Source organism: Phallusia mammillata, chromosome 7 (genome assembly GCF_965637545.1).
Source record: "Phallusia mammillata chromosome 7, kaPhaMamm4.hap1.1, whole genome shotgun sequence".
NCBI classification, from domain to species: domain Eukaryota; kingdom Metazoa; phylum Chordata; class Ascidiacea; order Phlebobranchia; family Ascidiidae; genus Phallusia; species Phallusia mammillata.
In genome coordinates, this window is record NC_137258.1 from 22373436 (window position 1) to 22397339 (window position 23904).

The window sequence follows — 23904 nt, forward strand, 5'->3', positions numbered from 1 at the left end:
GTCACCAACACAAACGCACGTTACAGCTTTAATCCAGACCAGTGTGGATGAAGAATTTCACCAAATATTGTACGCGTTTGTTGTTTTTTGCTATCTTTAAAGGGTTGTATTTTAAAGTAGGTGTACTTGTAAACAATATCCTTACAAGGCAAGAAAATCAAATATCTTGTCCTCAAACTGTGTTTTCTGTTGTGCAACAAAATTACAAAATAGGTCAGACTGGAACATTGAAACATTTAGGAAAAGACTTTCCGACTAAAAACTTTGCGATTGTCAGCCAAAATAAATGTGTATGTGTTTATTTTAATATGTTGGTTCGGATGTCTGGTTCCAAGCAGTTTTGCGAGAGAATGTCAAAAACGTTTTCTGCCATCTACCGGTTATAACGCTGGAAACAAGAGACGCTACTTTGTTCAGGGAGTTTGTTTTCATCTCTCTCTCCTTCCTTCAAACGTAAACTGCGGCGTTTTGAATGCCAAAAAGCAAATGTAAGTAACAGGATGAGTATTAAAAAGTCTGATTGTAACCAGACTATTTTCAAAAATTCTATGTTTGTAGTATTTGACTTGCTAACTACATAAAACTGTTTTGTTATATTTTGCAACATTAAACTGGTTTTAAAAAGTATTAGGCATTTTTTTAATAGGGTGTTAAACTATTGTGATGTCATTTCGTAAGCTATAATTCATATGTTTTGTTACACTTTCTGACATTGGTTGTACTGTCACACTATAAGTAAAACAGCGGAAACAAAATAAGTGTTAAAAGTTTTTTATTATTAACGCAAACCCATTTGATGTGGTATTTTGCATGTGCATTCAATGCAGCAAAAAGCTTTACTTAAAAAACATGTGGTAAAGCCAGCAATGAGTTTCTTAAATGGATACCCATTTTATGTCAGTTGTGTGAGAGTAACAATAAAAAGTTTGTTAAATACAGTCACAAAATGTTTTCATATTCAAAGTTTTGCAATTGGTTGTTTTGACATTGTTTCTAAAATGTTTCTTTGACAGATGCCTGCAATTGCTCAATAGCACACAAAACTGACAAAGAAATCATTCATCGAAATCATGATCCGTGCCACAACTGGACGCCCTCCTCGGATTTCAGGAAAAGATGGTGTAGGAATTATTCGTCCATCATCTGCTAATGCAAAATTGCAGTCCTATTCTTACTCCAGCCTCACCAATGAAAAACGTCCGGCCACTTCAGCAGTCACTCGAACTCCATCAGTGATTCCAGTTCAAACTAAAACCCCAGAAAAAGTAGCACCTCCTATACTTGGTAGGTTTTCTCTGTTTATGTTGGGTTCCTTGGCTTGAACTGTTTTTTCTTCCATATTTGGAGCATGTCTAAATACCCAAGTTTCATAGAAATAACATCTGAGCTAGACATATTTTTACACTATTGTTATAGAATTGAATACCTGTTATATATGTCTAACTTAGTAAAGTAACATGATAAAAAACTGAATAAAAAGATCAGTTATGGTGATTGCAATTCATAAAAATAAGGAGTAATGTTAGTATTTTTATAGATCGTCGATTAACATTGTGCACTGTCCATGGAATTGGAGAAAATGCAAAAGTGCTTACAAGACTTAACACACCTGCTAGTTCTATGAAAAAAATTAAGGTAACATATTCTATGCATTTTTCCACAAATTTTCAAAAAAAAGCTGTCCACTAATTACTGTTTTAAAACCCAAAAGATAGCATTCTTTTAATGCGTTTAATGAAAAAAGCAGACAAATTTACATTTTTGCTCTATTTAGACAATATTATGTGTGAAAATCTACAAATTTTTATTTGTCCTCTTGCAGTGCACTCACTCATGAATAAACCTTTTAATCACAGATTGAAGAAAGAATAACTCTAGACCAACTACACAAGATCAAAACAGCATTTGAAGTATAAATTTGCATAAAATTTTGCTTAAACTGTTAAACGCCATGCAACTTTTTCATTTAGCTTTTTCGGCCACTGCTTTTCACCAACTGAATTAGAAACTGAACATAAAATCCTAAAGTCCTTGATGGCGTTTATGTGAAGTACCCATCATTAGTTGTTCAATGCCACTTAACATATTGATTGAAAGTACTGGCGAACTCAATTACGTATTGTAAAATCTCATTGTACAGCCCAGCCTGGAAAATGTACAGTTAGCAACATGTAAAAATGGCATCGATTAATTTATCAACCTTAATGAGTGCACTTGTTAAACTCCAGGAGGCAGATACGGATGGAAGTGGAACTTTGGACATTGATGAGTTTAAAATTGTTGTCAAAACCTGTCTTGGTGTGAAAGGAAGGGTAAGGTTATTTGCACTGTTCTATTTCGATTACATGCATGTAAAAGTGAATTTGAATGTTCTAGAATGAAGAACAGATTGTCGCCTTGTTCATGAAAATTGATTCCTCATCTGATGGTGAAATCGATTGGGTAATATTAGTGTGCCTGTTTGTCATTTCAAGAAATGCTGCTTCTTGTGTCTAAAACGTATACAAATGTTTTAGTTCGCTGGAAAAGTTTGATTTGTTGAAACTACTTAGACATGTGCGTCTTAAAACTTGGGAAAATAGTTTTCTCAACTTGTAATTGTTTTTAAATTTGTGAAAGTTTTTGATTCCTTTTGGGTTTGTAGTTTAAATGATAAAAAAGTTTTTATTGGTTTTTCTGCCAATATCATCTCCAAATCTGATGTACCTTAAATAAATCTCTATCTAGGATGAATTTTGCACATACATGCAATTGGAATACGCTGAAAAAGAAGAAGCCATATTAAGATCGAAAAGAACTGGATTTATCCTTCCCGCTCTGTCCACCTCCACTCCCCATCACAAGGCTCCGGTACTGAGGATTATTTGCCTTCCAGATTCATCTTACATGTGTGCAGGCCAGGTATATCATATTTTATTTACCACAGTTAAATACGACTTCTAAATATTAGAATGTATCAATCACAATTTTTAAAACTTTAGATTATGGTTGTGGCCCCAGAATTTTCAATGTTAGCACCAGCCACCAACCATATAGAAGGGCCAGTTAGAAAATTATTAAATAATGTGGTTTATCAAAAGGCCTTTGCACTTTATTAAATTATAACCACTGGCTACAATTTGATGTAAAAACATCAGCATAATTTATAATGTATATCAACACATATACATTAGTTTGCTCGTCCCAAAAACTTTTAAACTTATCATGCAGTATGTAAGTTGTGTAACTTATTTTTTTTTTAACATAAGAATCTCAAGTTTTTTTTTCAAATAAAGGTTGCATTTGCAATCTAGTTTCACCAGGTATACTTTGCCATGGTCTGCAGTAAAAAAAAATATTCAAAAAATTGTTATGTCACCCTCAGGGTTTATGAAGCAGCAAAATTTTATTTACCTCCTGAAAACGCCAAACAACATTTAAACTAATCAACGCAGCTTGCCAGAGGTCCCGCTTGGGTCAACTTGGCAACATCCAAGTAACAATGGATGACAATACTCGTGTATCCATCGTATTGTCTAGCGAAGCTATTTAACACTATTCAGTTACGTCGGTTTCCATGTTTCAAAGGTTTAAAGCGTCCATAAACAAAACCCGTTGGAACCCCGCGTTTTTGAATTGTCGTTTCTGCAAATGTGAGTGTTCGTTTTGCAGTTTTCATGCATACTTAATAAACAATCCCATTTTGTAAAATACCAAATATGGATTCGAAAAGTACCTTAAATATAGCCTAAATTGAGGGTGGTACACATTTAGGATTGGCAAGTACATGCCGGTACTCTTTTGCATTGAAGAACTGACTTTGCTGTTCTGATTGAGTTCATGTTTTGAGGCCCTCACACAGCGCGAAAAAGTCCTTATTGCCTCACAATAGACACATATTGACTTGCAATTTGATGAATAACGTCTCATTTAAAGTTATACCAACAGCAATCCCTTTGATAGCTGTATACAGAAAGCGTTTGTGGGAAGCACAAAGGCTACCGTCGGGAGCATGCTTCCAGCGTGACAGGATTAGGACCACTTAGGCCTAACCAGTGTCGGAGATTTATACTAAGTTTGGAAATATAATATATTTACAACTTGAAGTTTTTCTTAGTGATATATTTCTTGTCAATTTCGCAACGTTTTGTTGAAAGAGTAATTTGAGATTGAAAATCTCCCCATTCGGTCAAAACAAGTTTGCATTGTTTCTGTATCTAATAGTTTTAAACTGAAAGGATTATAAGAAAAAATAACATTGCTTCTCATAAGCGGCTTAAATAATTCGTGTTCAAACACGGTTAACAAAGATATTGCTGATTTAAGTTGCTCAACCATTAATCCTCTGCTATCCAAACTTTTTCATCTTACGCAAATCATCACACTCTCAGCCACGTACAATAATATTATTCTAGTCCTATTTGACGAAGACATCCCAGACATTTATCCTTTATTCTTTGCCACAACAAAGCACGTCCCAATGTCAACAGTATTAAAGCCTGTCTGTAGGCTTAAAAGGTCCAAAAAGTCCCATCAATGCCCCCCATTTAAAATATCGGTTGTCTTCGTACAAGATAAAATGACAGACCTCTTAGAATGAGGAGGTAAAATACCTGTTCTTTTCGAAAAAAGTGACACGCCGGTTCTATTCCAATAAGGGAAAATGGCGATTTTTTTTCAAAGACCTTTGAATGCCAATTCTGTTTAAATGGGGCAAAATTCCGGTTTTCTTTGAAAAAGTTAAAATGCCGGTTCTGTTCGAATAAGTTAAAATACTGGTTCTATTCGAATCAGTTAAAATACTGGTTCTATTCGAATTAGTTCAAATACTGGTTCTATTCGAATTAGTTCAAATGCTGGTTCTATTCGAATTAGTTCAAATGCTGATTCTATTCGAATAAGGTAAAATCCTGGTTCTATTCGAATAGGTTTACACATAAAATCTTTTCGCGAGCTTCTGCAAGAAACGATTTAATCTGGTATTATGGTTTATCTGAACTAGGCGCTCCAATGAGGTATGATTGTACAAATTGCAACTCACGCAAAAGAACAAGAACCGCCATTCAGTAATGCAGTAATGTATATTTTGTGTTATTTTTCGTTTCAGGATGGCCTTCTTACATTTTGGTCGCCGAATCTCAAACTGAACCGTAGCAAGTCGATCTTAGAAAGTTTACCTGCAGAACGACCAGCTTTTGTCAACAAACCATCAGTGGTGGGTTGCGTTAAAGTGTGAATCAAATTTTTTTTTATGTTTCGAAACTTTTTAAAGCATGACTTCGAATAATGTTTGTGCATATTCAAGAAAAACTAAACTTTTTTTACAAAATTGTTGCTGCACTTGTAACTAAACTATAGGTTAGGCTGATCCCAGTTATGAATTTATGTTCATCTTAACTGATACTGGTCAATCTGGCGATCCCCTACTACGAAGCTGACATGTGCCGCATACGAGGCAGGCAACGGTGCTTGTGATTCGACTTTCGGCGGATTCTCCACTGAGCCTGTGTTGCTCAGTTGGTAGAGCGCGAGTCCCGGAAAGACTCCTGTCGTGGGTTCGAATCCCACCGCAGGCTAGATTTTTCTAGCCTACGCCTTGCCATATGGTGGTGAATGCTTGGTGACCGGCTGATTCGGTATAGCGCCTTCAATGAACATGGCGTACTGTGATTTATATATGAGTTTGCCGTGACCGCTGGTCTGCATAGATGCTTCAGGGCTGATCCCAGTTATGAATTTATGTTCAACTTAACTAAACTATAGGTTATTCTACGCATTTGTTAACAGAAATGAAAGTGTTACCATGCAGTACATTTGCAACTACTGCTTGTGTTAAGGCACGACTGAACATTTACTGGAGTTGTAAATCGGGCCGGGGTTTACGGGTCAGACTAGCGCTTGAATTTGAATAAAACGGGCTTGGTTCTGACTTTGTCAAACACTCTGTCAACTTTTGTATTGTAATTTCACGTTGGTTAATCTGACGATATGGTCTATAAGATTGAGTTCAGGCCTGGTTTGTGACTTGTACTTTCGGGTTCTGGCTACTGCAATAAAGTTCAACATATTTGAATACCGACTGCTTAACTCGCACAATACATTAAATTTCTCAATACCTTTTCAGTGGGTTACCGACGCTGCCATGGTTACCGCGCACGGCAAACTGCTAGTGGGCACTGGAGAGCGCGAAATTCACTTCTATGACGTCATGACGTTCGAATTTTATTGTCAAATTATCGGGTTGGACGCGGTGCCTCTCAGGATCGACTTGTGCCAAATGGAGAATGACGAATGTCTCATCGCATATGGAGATGACCAGGTGGGAAGGAGGTTTTGAATTGTATTCGTTCACATACGCTGTTGCACGAGGAAGTTAGAAAGACTGGGCATGTGGTACGCCAGGCCTATAGAAACCATGTGCAACGGATCTTCTGAGGTAAACTTTACCACGCGACAACGCCTGGGCTAAAAAGACTAGAAGCCTGCGATTGGATTCAAATCCGCGACTGGAACTTATCTGGGCCGATTTTTATTACATATAATATTAGCTATCGTTTAAAGATGAATAGATTTCGACCTTAACAGTATAACTGAGCAATATTTGTAGGCGAAATTTCGTTTAATTCACATAATATAGAAAAAATAGGAAAAAAAAGAAAAATCATTCTATGGTTTTCTATGAAAAGGCCACTGTCTTTATTCTTTTGAAACTTTCTTAGACCCTGACAATTAATTTAAAAACGTAATGTAACTATTTTTCAACAATGAAACGAAAAAAGTGTTTTTGCGTAAAAGTCAAACGATGTACTTTTATTGCAAAAAGTTTTATATTGTGCATTTCTTAAAAATGCAAATGAAAAATTGTTCAGGGTTGCATCAGCATTCTTATGTTCACATCGATTGGTGATACCCTGCGCACCTGGAAGAAAGTTGCCAAAGTGAACGGGATTCCAACCGTGACGATGCATGACGTAGCAAACGGAAGTGGGACGTCATTTGTTAAATGGAAAGTTCACGAAGATTGGGTGACAGAGGTAGAAGAAATTTTGTGTTTTGTAGCTGTATATAAAGCTTTTGTTATTTAATTGGCTTTTTTTGTAATTGAGCAACCTATACTATAGCTGCATAACTTTTATGAATACACCAAAACCCAACACATTTTCGTACGTCTGGTCCGCGAGAGACGCTATTCTGTGCCAAGTTAGTCCCCTAGGCATGCCCATGTTGTATAATGCGTTACCATGACAAAACTAGACTGTGGTGGGATTCGAACCCACGACAGGAGCCTATACAATTGCATTTCTCCCCTTCTCAAATGTGTTACAATTTAGAAAACAACTCAAGTTTACAAGTCTGTTTGTTAAACCAAGGTTAAGAATCACCAAACTATATACGGCGTTAAATCTTCGGACGAGAAAGACATTACGTTGTTCGTTTAACATGGAAATAAACACGAAATTATTACACTCAAAATATGTTTTTACAGTTACGATATTATCACGAACTTCGCTCAGTGATTTCAGCATCCAACCATGCAGCAACTGCTCTTGTTCGAGGTAAGTACGTCACTTAATATTTTCATGTTGCTGCGCTTGCGCATGTAATGTGTTGGTTTATCTAGCATCGACAAGTTGCATTCAACAAGTTAATTTAAATAAAGTATATCTTGTTAAAAGATTAAACAGTCTTTTTTAGTACATTGCTCTATCTATAGTTTACCACGTCACTTAAAATGTCTTTCGGTTTGATTTAAAATTTTGTTCCCCACAAATTGTATTCAAATGAAAGGTTACTCTTCCACGTCTAACATACGACTTCTTCGTAGGTTGTACTTTAGCCAGCACAGCCCTGGACCGACCACGCCAGGGACCACTTGCTCCCAGCCACTCGGTGACGCCCTCCCAGACCGGCCCTAAACCGACCCGACGTAATCACAGCATGGCGCCTCAGAGGCGCCAAAAGACCGACCAATCAGTTTTCTATGTTTACAAGGGAGTGAAGACCTTCGACTTTTGCAAGGAAAGCAACATAATGGCGTCGGGAGGTGAGACCATGTCACAGTTGTAACTTGTGACGTCAAAATGCGTAAGTTATGACGTCATAATGTTTCATCAACGTCATAAACAACGCATAGGAGAAGTGTAACGGCATTATTTTTCTTTTTGCGTATACACAATGACTCCATGAAAAAAAGAAAAATGCAGAAACGTGATTTTTATTTGAGTCGAAAATTTCGAATAAATAAGCAGACAATAATCCGTACTAAGTCATGTGTTTTTACTTTTGCTTTAAGAATTACGATTTTTGTAAAAATTAAAGAAAAACTATTTGTTTTGAAGGCATGGACCGAATTGTTCGATTGTGGAACCCGTACGTTCCGCAGAAACCCACAGGTTTATTACGTGGTCACAATTCGCCTATTGTGTTTATCTCGATAGCTGGCGAAGATGGGAGGATTTTCAGTGTTTCTGCCGATAAATGCGTCAAGGTGAGAATTTTATTACTTAACAACTGTCTTGTAAAATTAAGTTTGCATTCTAAAAAAAAACACGAAACGGTTTAAAGTAGAATTGTCATATTGATTTTAAACGATTGCATGCAAAAAAAATTCCAACACTTGATTAGTTTGCAACATAATACTGTCACAGAAATAATCTATAGTTTAGATCACGCTATTTTTCAGGTCAAGCGTTTCTTGGGGTTTAAGAAACGAACTCTTTAAAGCAGTGTACTTGGTATTGTTGAATTTCCCGTTACTTAGCAAAAATCAAAAAGCGTACGCGTGTTTTAATTTAACAAGTTAAATTTTTAGGTAGATTTAAACCGCATATTAAACGTGTTAAGCTTTTTACGTGTATACCCTTTCAGGTCAAGCGTTTCTTGGATTTTAAGAAACGAACTCTTTAAGCAGTGTACTTGGTATTGTTGAAAAAAGCGTACACGTATTTTAATTTAACAAGTTATATTTTTAGGTAGATTTAAACCGCATATTAAACGTGTTAAGCTTTTTACGTGTATACCCTTTCAGGTCAAGCGTTTCTTGGATTTTAAGAAACGAACTCTTTAAGCAGTGTACTTGGTATTGTTGAAAAAAGCGTACACGTATTTTAATTTAACAAGTTATATTTTTAGGTAGATTTAAACCGCATATTAAACGTGTTAAGCTTTTTACGTGTATACCCTTTCAGGTCAAGCGTTTCTTGGATTTTAAGAAACGAACTCTTTAAGCAGTGTACTTGGTATTGTTGAAAAAAAGCGTACACGTGTTTTAATTTAACAAGTTAAATTTTTAGGTAGATTTATACCGCATATTAAACGTGTTAAGCTTTTTACGTGTATACCCTTTCAGGTCAAGCGTTTCTTGGATTTTAAGAAACGAACTCTTTAAGCAGTGTACTTGGTATTGTTGAAAAAAGCGTACACGTGTTTTAATTTAACAAGTTAAATTTTTAGGTAGATTTATACCGCATATTAAACGTGTTAAGCTTTTTACGTGTATACCCTGTCAGGTCAAGCGTTACTTGGATTTTAAGAAACGAACTCTTTAAGCAGTGTACTATGTATTGTTGAAAAAAAGCGTACACGTATTTTAATTTAACAAGTTAAATTTTTAGGTAGATTTATACCGCATATCCAACGTGTTAAGCTTTTTACGCGTATAACCAAAGTTTAAAAAGTTTTCAAGGGATTCACAGCCCTCTTGCAATTAAATGGAATGTGTGATTAGTCGATATGCAATTACACAGAATCGTATATATTTCATTTTTTTCAGGTTTGGGATTTGATGGAGCAAAATTGTTTGGTGACTGTAAACCCGAAACTTCACAAGATACGCGGAGAAATTCTCACATGCGCTTATGCCCACCACTGTAGAACTATCGCCATATCCACAGACCAACTTGCATTGCTCCGAATAACGCAGAAGTAAGTTGAACGAACTTGGTTTTGTACATTAAGCAATTGTGTCCATGCGAAAGTGAACTTTAATACAGTTGGGATAACTATTTTTCATTTTCTGGATTTATTCGATTACGACTTCAATGTTTTGAAAACTAGTTCATAGCAAATTTCGTAAATTTCATTTAAGGAAAGTATTCCGGGTAATCGCATAAGTTAAAATTAAAAAGAATTGTGTATGTACATAGTTATGTCTCAAACATAAATTACCACAGAAACACCCAGAAATTGCCGCCATCGATGGCTTTACGCCTAAAACAGTAAGTTTGGTAAAACTTTGATACGAGCTTTGCAGTGAAATTCCGTTGAAGTTTTGCGTGGATGTTGGTTTGGTTTGAAACGTTTTTTCCGTGTTTGGTCAAACCGTTATGTGGCTTTGCTTCCACGAGTGCAATTTTTATTTTGTAACTTGCAGTCACATATGTTATCAAAACCTTTCACAGAAGTTGTGTTGGTGTGTTAGAAATTTGATATTCTTTGGTTAAAAAGTTTTCGTGTGTACCATTTGCTTATGAATTTCTTACGGTAATGTTGTAAAAAGGTTGTTGTTTATCATTTTTGTGATGATTTGATGCTTTACATAAGTGTTTATTTCGTCTTAAAAGTGCAAACATTTCTTGTAAACGTTTATCAGACTTGATTTACGATTTAAACTGTTCGAACAATACTTTTTTGCTGACATTGTTGCTTTATAATTTGATGACATTCATTTTCAAAACCCACTCGTCGCTCAAATCCTGAAAACCAACGATTATTTTGTTTCTCAGGGCGAAGTTATCTGGAGAAATGTCAGTCACCCACAGTGAGGCAGTCACGTGTTGCGCTCATAACCCAAGCTTCGGTCACGTGATCACATGCTCAGAGGGATCGGTAAGGATTATTTAGGCTTTTGTTTCACTGTGAAAGGTCGTTTTGCTTTCTGTATATCTTGACGAAAGTTTTGTACTCAGTAGAATCTCGTTATTACTACATAGTGGGGTAAAAAACACCATACAACCGGGTTAAACATTGACAAGGACCATCCACAGAAATAAAACGCTTCTTTTGTCCAGGTCCTACCGAATCTCTTAATTCTGCAAAAAAGCGATATTGAAAGTTTTTTGATAAAATTTTGAAACGCACATGTTTTGGGTTGAACCAACCTTCTAAGAACCAAACATCTACGAAAAGTAAACGAAAAATACAAACGGCCTTTCCAGTCACTACTTTATTGGGTTAACATTAGAATAGAGGCATTTCAACCCAAATTAACCAAACAATGTTTAGTCATAATTTAGTGAAATATTCGACTTCAATTTGTTTTTTGTTTCACATCGGTTGGTGCAGGTTGTGAAACTTTGGGATTTTGAGACTGGAACTTTCATGTTCGAGTTTAACAAAGCTCACGGTGACAGCGCCATCACGAGTTTGACCTTCGACTCATCCGGCAGAAGGTTAATCACTGGAGGGCGCGATGGAGCAGTGAGAATTTGGAATTACAACAACGGACATTGTCTACGGTCACTTGAACGAGGTAAGTTCAAAAAGACATTCGAAATTTTTTTGATTCATCCTTTTAAATCGCTAAAACTGTTATTTCCGACAAATATTGTGATGAACTTCCACTGTATATGTAGAAAATCGAAATTTTTATTCATTTTTGTCTGAAACGGGTTTCTAGGCACACACCGGGGTGGAATTCCTCGCAAGGAAAGAGTTTTGAAACTTTAGTGGAGGAATTTTAATTTTTTACATGTGGTTTGTAAATAGACACTCAGGCTCTGGAAACATAACCTGTGAAGTTGATAAAATGCCCAATTGTGATGATCTTTATAGGGTTTAGCATCTACTATGTGGTATATCAGGGAGGAATGATGTTTTGAATTGTTAAGAAAGGAATGCGTCGTAAGGTTGGGAACCACTGATTTAAGCCACCAAATTATGTAATATTTTTCTACTTTTTTGTAGAAAATTGCGACAAGGAGGTTTCTGACTGTGTGTATGTGGAGATTAACAAGAACCGTTACGTCATAGCTGTAGGATGGGATCAGCGCGTCAACATATTTGCTGATGAAACCGATTTCTTTCATCACGTGCAAAGGCCGTATCCCCACTGGCCTGACGACCTGGTGCGTTTTATCTTTGTTATGTTGTAAAAACTTGGTGTTTTATAGTACTGCAACATTAAACTACACTAAAAATACTCACGTGTAACATCATCAATATGTGTGACATGTCATTTATTAATTTACATTTCAGAAAAAGTTGATTTTATTGAACAACACAGGTTTTCTTGAATAAGCTTGTGAAAGTGACCTATTATTTTGTCAGAATGCAACCTTTTTTATATTTGTATTGATTCTATACCATCCTTGAATACGTTTTTTAGCGAGCAAATCATTCAAAACTATTTTTAGCGAACAAGTTATTTAAAACTATTTTTTAGCGAACAAGTCATTTAAAACTATTTTTCAGTTAACAAATCATTCCAAACTATTATTTTAGATAACAAATCAATCGAAAAATGTATGTTTTATAACCTTTACACACGATAACATACAGCAGGCACATTTTTACTGTGTTTTCGGACAGTAATAGTATATAACGTGCTTATTGCATACAAGCCACTTGAATATTTTATTATGGAAACATGTTATTCAATTTTTTTACCGATTCTGTTTGTATTTACATAGCGTCGTGGTCACACTGAAGACATTGTGTCGGTTGCGTTTGGTTCACCCAACTTGCTAGCTACTGTGTCATATGATGGACTTATTATTGTGTGGAATATTGTGTCTGGTCACAGCGTAGCAAGAATCGCCTACCCTAAAAATCGGTAAGACGGAGTTATACAACTGGTCACGCCTGCACTAAAACAGCTTGGGACTTCTATAAGTGAAGCATCACATTAATCATATCAGAGTTTTTTTGCGAATATGCTGATAAAAACACATTAGTCAAAAATGAATACTATAGTTAACTATTTGTGGCACATACTAAACCAGATATTGCATATTTTCTTCATGAAAATGGTTGCTTATTTTAATACAGGAATATTACTAAAAAGTTTTTAATACAGATATATTACTGCTTTCTTTACGGTAATAAATGGTTTGAACTTCGATATTTTATTTTTAGTCTTCCTCGTGAAAACAAGAGCGATGAAGAAGACAGTGATGATGGTGACGAAATCAACTATTTGAATGGTAAAAATCTAACCAGAAACATTTCTTCATGTCATTAATCAAACGGGGATAATAGTGTTTACTTTTTGCAATATGGTAGACTGACGATATACTTTTTTCCTGTGGCTTTAGTGGTTAGCGTACAGCTTTGTGCTCACACGGCTGTGGGTTCTAATATCACTTGTGTTTCCCTGTGCAAAAAACTTAAGCGGCATTGCTCCAACCAACAGACACCGATAGGTTGAACTAAACTTTGTTTTTTTGCATAGATTCCAGTGATGGGAAGCAGGCTGTCAACAAAGTAGTTTTCCTACCCGATCGAATTGCTGATAAAGACAACGCGGCCCTTGCAGCCGGATGTTCTGATGGATCTGTCATCCTGTGGAATATACAAAGTTTTAAAGCACACGCTAGGTGGCGCGCTACTCGACGTGACGCTTCTATTTGTTCCATGGCTGTGACATCAGACGGTGCGGAACTATATGTGGGCGACCAACTGGGTAAGAAGAAATTTGCTGCGCTTAAAATAAATAAATAAATCGTAAAGGTACTAACTTGTCACAAATATTTTTTAGAAGCAAAGTAACCATTAAATGTGTTTTTCTTTTGTTTTCCAAATATGCTGTTTTTTGTTAATGGGCAGAAAGATTGTCTGATAATAAAGTGTTTATCCATTTTGTTGGAAAGTAAATTACCAAAATATCGTTTTTTTAGTTAAATGTGGCCAAAAATGTTTGTTTAACATTTGTGTTCAATTCTTGACCATTGGGACCAAGTAATATTACAATATGAGCTAATACAGTTCTTGTTTTAACTTTGTACATAAAACGCAACACCTCGTGTGTTCAGGATTTGTGACAGTTTGGAATCTGGAGCGTTATGCAAATCGCCCACTAGAGGCGCTAAGTGACGACCAAACTTGTCCGGACATTACGTCAGCGCCGTCACGCATCGCTACGTGGCGCTGTCACGTGCAACAGATCACGTGGTTACATTTAGTGGAGGCGTATGATATAGTCTTGACGTCATCGACCGATTACACTTCGCGAGTTTGGACATCTGATGGGCTTTATATTGGTGAGGTTTGAAAAATTGAAACTACTTTGTGTCATAAAATCTGCAAGGAGTATAATGGCCTAAATAGGCACAAAAGACACATACCATTAGTAAACCTTGGTTAATACGGACCCGATTGGCGCCTAAAATTGTCCAGATTAGGCGAAGATCCAGATTAACCGATGTCGAATAGTTAAAGTCTGGAGCGGGGTTTACTGTTTACTGTATAATGTGTGGTGGTTGCTATTGAAATCGCCTGTAAGTTGGGTTAGTTTATTGCGTGGAACTGAATATCTTTTCAAGTGGTAGCCCTGACGAAATTGGTGATAACATTACACAGTTAAATCCATTCCGTTAACATCTACGCATTATAAACATAAACGTTTGTTCAGTTTAGGTTTCATACAAAGTTTAAACGATATCCACTTAGCCTTTCAAAAGTTCTTGTTAGAATTACAATGGCAAAAACAAGTCCTTTTAATCCCTATTTTATAAACAGGAACGTTTGGGCAGTCGAAGCCTTGGGACGTGCACGATTCTTCCACATGGCAACATCCGATGGTTCCTCCCGAAGTCCTCCTTGATCCGCTCAGTATGCCGGAACACGATATACTGAAAGAGAGGAACACTATAATGGGGGTAAGACTAATACGTGATACGCAACATACTGCCAAATAAATGCATAGTTGTTCGCATAATCAAAGGTCTCTTACTCTAATGCACACAGGTTTTTAAAGTAAGGGGATTTTTAAAGTTAATTTAAAGTAAAAATCTGTCCAGAGGTAGGTTCCTGTCGTGGGTTCAAATCCCACTGCAGGCTAGATTTTCTAGCCTATGTTTGCCATATCGGAATGCTAAAGAGGTCGGCTTGGTTAGGTACAACGTCTTTAATAGGCCTGGCAGTTCCAAATGAGGTTTACATTTTGCCCTTGTGATCACTCTCTTATTCAAATAGAACTAGTAAATTGTAATTCTATTTTCAAGCATGAACTATTTTCCAACTGTTTTTATTCATTGAATTATATTTTGACGACAGGTGATCTATTCGGATAGTTCTGATTCTTCTGATGAGGAAGAGATTCAAGAAGAGGAAAAGAAGGACACCGTCAAGGGAGGATTGAAACCTGCAAAATTACAAAAATCTTCTTCTGTCCGCAAATCGTCGGGTTCGGTAGGGTAACAAATTTTCATTTTGTGATGTTATATATTGTTTGGTTTAAATATCTTTTTCGTTTTTGTGATCTACGAAGCTTTAATGTTTTCGTCCATTTGAAATTTATTTTGTAACACAAGCAGCTATCCTTCAAAGAATCCGTTACAGTTTACTAGTAGAATATTCACAGTATACCAGACATACCAACACACATATTTTGTTTAAATAAGGCCAAGAAAATACTACACCAACTGTAATTAAACGGTTTATTTGTCGATGTTTTAAGGTGAGACTGTTGCTGTATTTTTTGTATTTTCTTTGCTCTTTAGACTTGCTTTTTTTTGTCGCAGTTATTTTAATCAATAACCAAAATGGCAGAGACTTTCTTGTAAATAGAGACTACATTCTATTCAAATCGTTTTAACAGCTGCAATTTACATCTTCAGTGCCCTTAGTGGATTTAGTATTTACAAGATCTCTGGAAGTTTTTAGCAATCTAATTTTGTGTGTAGTGTTCCATTGTAAGATTTTCTTCAATGTTTCAATTGTTGCAGTGGTTTGGTGGAGGCGGAAACTCAAGTGATGCTTGGCGACGTCGCCTGTCGCGTCGCTTGTCGCGTAGTGTCGTCACCGACGTAAACTTCTACAAGAACGATGAAATGAAAATGCTTAACGAGGTTCGACAGAGCATGAAGTCAAGCTCGGGAAAACGGTTCGTAATAGTTTGCAGTATTGTCTAGAACAGCGTGCGCTAACTATGGGCCACTTCTTATTTTTAAATTAGCTCTGCTCTGCAATTTTAGCTAGTACGTGAACTTAAATGCAAATGGTAAAGCCACTAAAATCATAACTCACGTTAGACACACATTTAGATACATTTCGATAGGTGGCGCTGAGAGCTGAATTATTAATTTGGCAGCTAAAGAGGGGTAAGGGTTGGGAAGTAAGTTTTTAAAGATTTTACTTTCGGAACTGAGTTTTTAAGTTAGTTTTATTGAACTTTCAATGATAATATCTTACCCAAACTCAAGTAGCCCTAACCGTCAGCATTTTAGGAGATAACGTAGCGCAGCTATTTCCAGCTTGGTGATTGTTTAGTGCAATTGTGTCGCTATGAGTTCTTTCACCAAGCAAAATAAACTTAACTCAAAATAGGTGTTCGTGCTCTTTGTGCCATCCATAAATTGAGCTAAATGTGCGACTGACGTGATGTATAGTGGTAGTAGATTTTCCAATACAAACGTTGTCTGTAATAATTTGGTCCTACCAAGTAGAAAATTTTACTTGCGTTCTAACCCAGATTACGTCACGAGAAGCTAGTCGCTCAACAGCGCCACCTACGGGCTTCACGTGATACGAGCGCGCACGCTTTTCAATCCCTCCAGTACTTTGACCTTGCCGAAGCACCCAGCGACGTCCACAAGCCAAATCCCAGCGCCCATATCGATGACGTGTTTCAAGTCGACGAGCGAAGTGACGAGGTTGACACTTGACCGCTGGATGGCGCTGGTATGTCTACTTGTGTGATTTCTATGTTATGGGTGTGTATCGTTTTTTACAGTTTGTATTTGTGTTTAAATTACCTGTTAAAAGAGATTTTTTTAAACAGACGTTTTTTTCCTTCGGAGGCCATATATATTTTTGTATTGTTTCTTTTGTATAACATTTTTGCATGATTACACAATTTTATTTTTGTCTTTTTACCATCTTTTAACAAGTATGTTACACCAATGTTCTTATACCACATCGCATATTCCTTTATATCGCATGTAGTTTCACGTTTGTGAGAATGCTTCCACCTTTTTATAAGTTGCCTATTTGTTACAGGAACTTCCAGCACCTTAACTTTTTTTTACTTCCAAATGTGTGTATTTTGCGAATGATATTGCCCTTCCAAATCGCCCACATCCTTGCCAGTGCGTTTCGAAACAGTTCTTTTCTCGCATATTTTTCACGCAAAGTCGAAAGTTGAGACAAAGCTTAAACATTACCAGATCTTGTGATGTTTAAAATTTGTTTTAACTGCTTTTTAATTATTGCATTAACATACAAGTGTGTACATTTTTTGGATGCAGGTAAAGACTAAGCGAAAACTAAGATTAAACTTACTGTTATGTTACGTAAACCAATTTCTGTTATGTTGGTTAAATAAAAGTTGTTGCCTAAGCCAGACATTGTTTAGCCCTCAATATTGCGGTGCCTTTCAAAACATTTATTCAGAAAAAAGGCCGAATATTACACCGACTACATTATACCGATAATGTATTTGATTTTCGTATGGAAGCCAAGCCAAACTGGTGTTGTTGTTTGAACTGGTTATCTCATTGTTCGTCAATAGTTAGTTCCACTGATCGAGGGGCACATCCAGCAAAAACCGGAAGATTATCTTTTCAAGGGGTTTTATTCAAAGTCCGTCTACCACAACCGTATTGAGTGATTATCGGACATTGATTGAGAGTTGCTATAGTAACCAGTTTGTTAGAGTTGCCCCGTGTTCTCGCTACAGCAAACGACAAAGAGTTACTGTGCTGATGCCTTATTGGCGTTTTTTACGAAAGATTGCATCCTTTCCTTGATATAAAATATATATGTCAAACTTGTTAATATAACTGGCAATTTAAAAAACATTTAAATATTATTCACTATTGTAACGTTTCTTTTTACCAAAAACAGAAAATAATGATTGTTATAATTGATAAAGTAATATTTTATTCGGGTATTTGAGTGCTTGTACAAGATGCTTTCGATGTGAGAGACAATTCGCAATTACCTAATCCGACTGTGCATTAGACAAAAGCGAAAATAATACGTTGATAAATCCAACAAGGTTCACACGAGATGAAAGGGAGTGATTAAAACAAGATTACCACTTGATACCTTCCATTTGGAAGCCCTCCATATGTCAGCCAAGCGGATTTATGTTTCAATTCGACTTGTTACATTTTACATAGACTAAAAATGTGATACAACAGATGCTACAGCAGGATTGGCATGATTAAAGCGATTTCCTGTAACGAGTTCAGTCCAGTTAACTAAAGAACTCTTCATAAATGTTTTAGTTCAAAAAGTACTAAACAAAATGCATCTGCAACCATTTTTAGCGTGTAAGAATATGTAGACTACAGGGAACATATTAATGGGCAATTATTCCACACGTGTGCCATAAGAGCTATTGCTTTCATTATACTACTTACTAAAATCCTAGAAATTCATAAAAAGGCAATCTAATATAAGCATATTAGTACAGTGGATATAAAGATCTTTCGGAAATTCGGTTTCGGTTATAGATCGCTGTGTTGTAAATTGTCCAGCTTGTAATCTAGGACTTCAACTTCTACATGTTCGCCTAGTGCTTTAGCCAGATTAGCTTGCACTATTTCCTTGCAGTCACCACCTTCACATTCGCCGTCTTCAATTGTTAATTGGTATCTTAGTTTTCCGTCGTTCGCATTGCCTGTATAAAACAACATCACAAATGTTGCCGTATTTTTAAATGACCTTGAGAGTTTCTTAAACCACTCGTCTTGTCTTCAGTTAATGACGACAAACATACCTAGCTTAGCCTGCGTAAAGGCTGATGAATAAAATAATATTTGGAACCGAAATATCAAAGGGCCAAAACGTTTTTAGATCTAGTATTTTGCCACATTACGCCGTTCCTAAAGAAACCATAGATTACCTAAGATCGTTTTTGTTTGTGACTAACTTATTTATTGTTTATTCGGTTTTAGGTTTGTCATCTCGGTATCTATTATTTTTTCGAAAAACGTTAACTAAAAAAAAAACATTGGTATAGAGCAGCGCACTTTGTTTTAATTCGACTGACTGTCAGATGACTTGACTAAGTTAACTTAAAAACCATCCTTAATATCGATAACTGATACATGACCCTTACCTTTTGAAATCAGTAATATCACAATGGCCAAGACAAACAATAGACGTGATATTTTTCCACTGGTAAACTCCATGTTACTACGGCTAGCCAACTACAATTGTAGGCCTACGTTAACCTGCAAACAAAATGTGAAGAATAACTGAGAGTTTTATTTTTGTCATATTAAAACACATTTTTTTGTTAAAACATGTTTTTGATTCGGTTATTTTTTTAGGTAACGTTAAAAGGCTACCGCTTTTGCCTTTCCTGTGTTATAAGGCAAGGCTAGACTACACTGCTAAACACTGATACTGGAGCACAACAAAGTCTACATAGATTGGAACATTGTTATTAAAAACCGTATGTGATCAGATTTTCAATAGGTCGAGCTTAAGTCTCTTCAAGATAGCTTAAGTCTAATTCTCAGGTCAAACTCGTTGGCAATCGAAATTTCTTACTCGTTCTGGCGCGGCAACAACATAATCGCTATGAACTGGCCCAACCCATGTCTTTACACAAATCCCTCGCCTGAAAGGCCCCAGTGAGCAACGAATGACTATATTTTTTCATAGGCTTTGCGCAAGACTGATTCACTAAAGAAAAAAGCGACCAAGCGTTTCTTGTTGAAATATTTAACATAATTGGATAACATTGTAGGAAGATATTTTTATAGTCTAATAATGTAATAGGCTATTCAAAACGAGTAAAATTTATAGCAGTTGTGTGGATAAAGTTAGATAAAAGATTGTTTCTATGTTTTTCTATGTTTAAAGATTGTTTTCTATGTTTTTTGCTAAAGCGTTTAATAACACGTCATGCGTAACATTTTTTTATTGGTCAAAATTAAGTGGGAGTGTAAAATTATGATGTGGCGTTTTTAACTTACAGTTATTTTTTGCATTTACATTTCTGCATCTTCTTGATTTAGGTTTACATTTAGTCAAAAATGTCCCCTGTTCACCAAATTAAGGGTGCTGTACAAAACTATGCATGGGGAAAGGTAGGCACGGAGAGCGCAGTAGCCAGATTGTGTTGTCCAAGCAATGTTGAAGAAAAGGAACACTATGCAGAATTGTGGATGGGAATCCACCCCAAAGCACCGAGCACAATGGCTGATGGGAAATCTCTTGCTGAATTTGTCAAAGAAAATATTGAAGTATTAGGTGAAAAGTTGCTAAAACGGTTTGGAACGTTACCGTATTTGTTTAAAGTGCTTAGTGTTGCCAAATCATTATCCATTCAGGCCCACCCAAATAAAGAACTTGCTGCTAAATTGCATGCTGAAATGCCTGAAATTTACAAAGACTCTAATCATAAACCTGAAATGGCAATAGCTCTGACACAGTTCGAAGCATTATGTGGATTTCGTCCAGTGAAAGAGATTAATGATTTCCTTGAAGCTGTGCCAGAACTAGCTGCTGTGGTTGGTGAAGAAGCAGTAACTTTATTAAAGAACGATCACCCAGTTAAAGGAAAGTCTACAAGTGTTGCATTAAAAGCTTGTTTTACCAAAGTTATATTATGTGAAAAAGCTGTAAGGGAGCAGCAATTACATCAGTTGATAAATCGTGTGCAAAACATGCAAGAAAATAAGTTGGATCTGACCAGTGTAAATGGAGAACTGCTTCTCAGATTGCATTCTCACTTTCCTGGAGATGTTGGATGCTTTGTTGTATATTTTTTAAACCACATATTTCTGCAACCTGGTGAAGCCATGTTTCTAGCAGCTAATGTGCCCCATGCTTATCTTTCTGGTGACTGTATTGAATGCATGGCTTGCTCGGATAATGTGGTTCGTGCTGGTTTAACACCAAAACTTGTTGATGCACCAACATTATGTGAAATGCTAGAATACCTTCCATCTAGCATAGAGCACCAAAAGTTCAAACCGATCACCACAGATGATCCATTTGAAACAGAATACAATCCACCAGTTGATGATTTTGCCGTTGTTTGTTTAAAAATTCCTGCAAAAACAAGTGACTATTGCTTCCGAAAGCGTGACTGTGCCAGTATTGTTTTGTTTGTGTCTGGAAATGCCACTGCAACTGGTATAGATGACGATATTACCAGTGGCAGTATTTTGTTTATTCCTGCTAACGAAGTGGTTACCATTACCACACAGACAGATACACTTCTATACCAAGCTACATGTATTTTTTGATTTAATTTTGTGTGCACATCCAATGCATATATGTTAGTTTATGTACACCAATTATTTAGAACTTGGTTATTATTACATTCTTCAGTTTGCATTTGGGCTGAAAAATATTGTGTTTCATTGATTGAACATCCTACTGTAACAAATGTCCTATTGTCAATGCCTTCAGGTTATTGTTTATGTGTTTTAGGTTGTGTACATATTCTATATCTGCTGTAACATATATTTTGTTGAATATTGCGTATACTTTTATTCAAATGCAGTCTTCCAAAATACTTGCTTATCTTTGCAGTACAATTCTGTCAAACTCAAAAACATACAAGATATTTTTGTCAATACGAAGAAAGCATTGCTATTAAACTCCTTTTCGTATTCGCTGTTTCTGCAAAGTCATTGTTCTTTAGTGCTTACTGAATTTTTTTCTGCGATACACATTTTTTTCTGCAAACTCATTTCTCAAATACACTTTAAGTGCTCAAGGGGTGTAATTATGCTTTCATAGTTGAAGTCACGAGCATTCCTGCGACCACTCCCTTTAGCGTTTTTCTGAGGTTGTTCATACGTGAGAAAATACAGTGTGGTTTTGTACTGAACAGACCAAGTTTGTATATTTTGTTGCAGCGCATTATGCAAGGAATTTTAGATCATTAAATAGTTTCTGGGACAACAAGGAAAGTCAACATTGCAGCGCCTGGGGCGACAATAGGGCAAGGCACGTTACTTTGCATTAATAATAATTTTCATGATTTACAACAGAACTTTATGCCTACGAAGAGACGCTATTATATTTTAAAAGGTGAAAATGTGACCGAATTACGTTTAAACGATAAGGTGCTGTTTTCTAAAATCTTAACTGCTCGAATTTGCCCACAGAGGCGGTGTGGTTGCCTATAAAGCAGTGATTTTCAACCGGTGTTCCGCGGAACACTAGTGTTCCGTGAAAGATCGTCAGGTGTTCCGCGAGAAATTTGCTGGTTTGAATATAGGATTCTAATGTTTTGGACTTCTATGGTTCGAATAGTGTTTTATGTCAAACACCGGTCGAAAATCACTGGTTTAATACAATAGGCGGAAATAGGTTTTCTTATGTGAAAATAATGATCCGCCATCCCCGATTGGAATGTTCTGTAGTGATTGGCTTCATTTATTGTTGTGTAATATTAAGACTCGTTGTCTAATAATGAAATAGCTGAATCGCGGGTAAATTGCTGACCGTTGGTGCAATTTAGCTTTGGGTGATCTTCAAAAATATAACATTTAAACGCTGTTTCAGTCGACACGAGATTCAACAAATTTTCTGACGTTCAGCATAATTGCTTGCGCGGAAAACGATGAATCACGGAACAGTCACTGCTAGGCGAATATTGTTTTTAGGTAAAACACTAGTTTCAATGATACGTTTTCGTAAAACTTCCCCCGACTTTAATAGCGCTATGTAGCGCTTTTAGTGATTACGTGATGTGCGATTTAGCGTTTTAGTGTCACCCTGAGCCTATAGTTGTTCATTGCATCAAAATTTCGTTTGGTGTTCCGCAAACATATTTTAATGTATAAAGTGTTCATCCGTGGCTCAAAAAAGGTTGAAAAACACTGCTTTAAAGGCAGGACTTGGGTATTGATAAAGGTGATGTCATCTTAGTTGTGTTAACTTATAATCTCTGCTCTTTACCCTTTTTTCCTAAATTTGCTTCTGAAGTGTTAGCTGTCCGTTGACAAAGAGCCCACACACATGTACGTACCGCAAGTGTCTCCAGTCACTGTAAATGAAATACATTTGTTTTGTTGTTAAGTTAGTCTTGTTCAATGAGTGACACAAAGTAATTGACACAGAAGAAAAGCAGGACACTGAGCCACCGCCACCAAGATATAGTTAGAAACCGCAAAAACGCATTTCAGATGCATATCATTTTTTCCAGGCAGCAATTTTGGTAGATGCAGAGGCAATTTGACATAGAATTTCACGAGGGAAAAATGTTACGCGAATTCCCTGCACTAAAATCAGTTTTTATATTTCTGTGAAACGGTTTGTTTAGAAATTTCCTGATTTCAATAAAGCTTTGTTTCTTTTTAGTATCCATTGGTTTATTTTTGAATTACCGTATTGCTTACATCAAGTCATTGAGCAAGTTGAAACTTAGGAAAGAAACTTCTTCTAAACATGACCAAAGTTTAAATGCGGTCAGAACCAGTCAAGCGTGCATTCGTGCAGGCTCAAACCAAAACAAGAGATTTATGAGCTAGCCTTGCCTGTGTCAAGTGCATTAAGCATACTTTAACTTTTTCGTTACTATGCTGATTGCGTTTAGGTTACCTTCCGCGGCAGATAGCTGTCGCCAGTTCGCCCGGAAAATGTCTAAAAAAGTTTATTTCCAGACTTTTGGGCAGCTGAAAATATGACATGACTCAAAAAGGCCGGTTCTTTCTCCTAAAGCAAGTTTTCTGTGGGAACATTTTATGATCGTTTTGACATTTCACTTTTGAAGATTAGAAAACAATAACAAGCTCCTCAAAAGAAGAACAGTGCTCCGGCACTAACGAAAAACGGTGGCTAAGAGACATA

General features: G+C 36.4%; 2 protein-coding genes, 1 long non-coding RNA gene and 1 other non-coding gene across 6 annotated transcripts; 3 read left to right on the forward strand and 1 right to left on the reverse strand.

The window, feature by feature from the left end:
* Positions 1 to 56: 56 nt before the first annotated feature.
* On the forward strand, positions 57 to 17434 carry LOC145238366 (cilia- and flagella-associated protein 337-like). Of its 3 annotated transcripts, XM_080101511.1 has the most exons (27): positions 57 to 488; positions 1014 to 1284; positions 1538 to 1635; positions 1857 to 1910; positions 2229 to 2312; positions 2377 to 2442; positions 2728 to 2901; positions 5087 to 5194; positions 6104 to 6298; positions 6849 to 7013; positions 7466 to 7535; positions 7805 to 8023; positions 8319 to 8467; positions 9752 to 9903; positions 10152 to 10196; positions 10704 to 10806; positions 11263 to 11449; positions 11884 to 12044; positions 12609 to 12751; positions 13054 to 13121; positions 13370 to 13600; positions 13950 to 14177; positions 14656 to 14795; positions 15193 to 15327; positions 15864 to 16021; positions 16610 to 16818; positions 17137 to 17434. In XM_080101511.1, the coding sequence occupies exons 2-26, from the start codon at positions 1071 to 1073 to the stop codon at positions 16800 to 16802; spliced, it is 3540 nt and encodes a 1179-aa protein (XP_079957637.1). In that variant the 5' UTR covers positions 57 to 488; positions 1014 to 1070; the 3' UTR covers positions 16803 to 16818; positions 17137 to 17434. The 3 variants fall into 3 exon arrangements, with proteins under 3 accessions (XP_079957637.1, XP_079957636.1, XP_079957638.1); XM_080101510.1 differs by having other exon boundaries at positions 16610 to 17434; XM_080101512.1 differs by lacking the exon at positions 10152 to 10196 and having other exon boundaries at positions 16610 to 17434.
* On the forward strand, positions 5482 to 5555 carry Trnas-gga (transfer RNA serine (anticodon GGA)). Its single transcript has one exon. It is a non-coding gene; the product is annotated as a tRNA-Ser (tRNA).
* A 486-nt stretch (positions 17435 to 17920) lies between the features above and the next one.
* On the reverse strand, positions 17921 to 19355 carry LOC145238369 (uncharacterized). Its single transcript, XR_013862108.1, has 2 exons — positions 19205 to 19355; positions 17921 to 18763 (listed from the first exon to the last, which is right to left on the reverse strand). It is a non-coding gene; the product is annotated as an uncharacterized LOC145238369 (long non-coding RNA).
* Positions 19356 to 20035: 680 nt separating this feature from the next.
* On the forward strand, positions 20036 to 21941 carry LOC145239572 (mannose-6-phosphate isomerase-like). Its single transcript, XM_080102922.1, has one exon. The coding sequence runs from the start codon at positions 20130 to 20132 to the stop codon at positions 21345 to 21347; it is 1218 nt and encodes a 405-aa protein (XP_079959048.1). The 5' UTR covers positions 20036 to 20129; the 3' UTR covers positions 21348 to 21941.
* Positions 21942 to 23904: the final 1963 nt, after the last annotated feature.

Coding starts and splice junctions, on each gene's coding strand:
- LOC145238366 (XM_080101510.1), top strand. CDS start 1,071: ATGATCCGTGCCACAACTGGACGCCCTCCTCGGATTTCAGGAAAAGAT. Junction 2,443..2,727: donor CTGATGGTGAAATCGATTGG/GTAATATTAGTG, acceptor ATCTCTATCTAG/GATGAATTTTGCACATACAT. Junction 5,195..6,103: donor TTGTCAACAAACCATCAGTG/GTGGGTTGCGTT, acceptor ATACCTTTTCAG/TGGGTTACCGACGCTGCCAT.
- LOC145239572 (XM_080102922.1), top strand. CDS start 20,130: ATGTCCCCTGTTCACCAAATTAAGGGTGCTGTACAAAACTATGCATGG.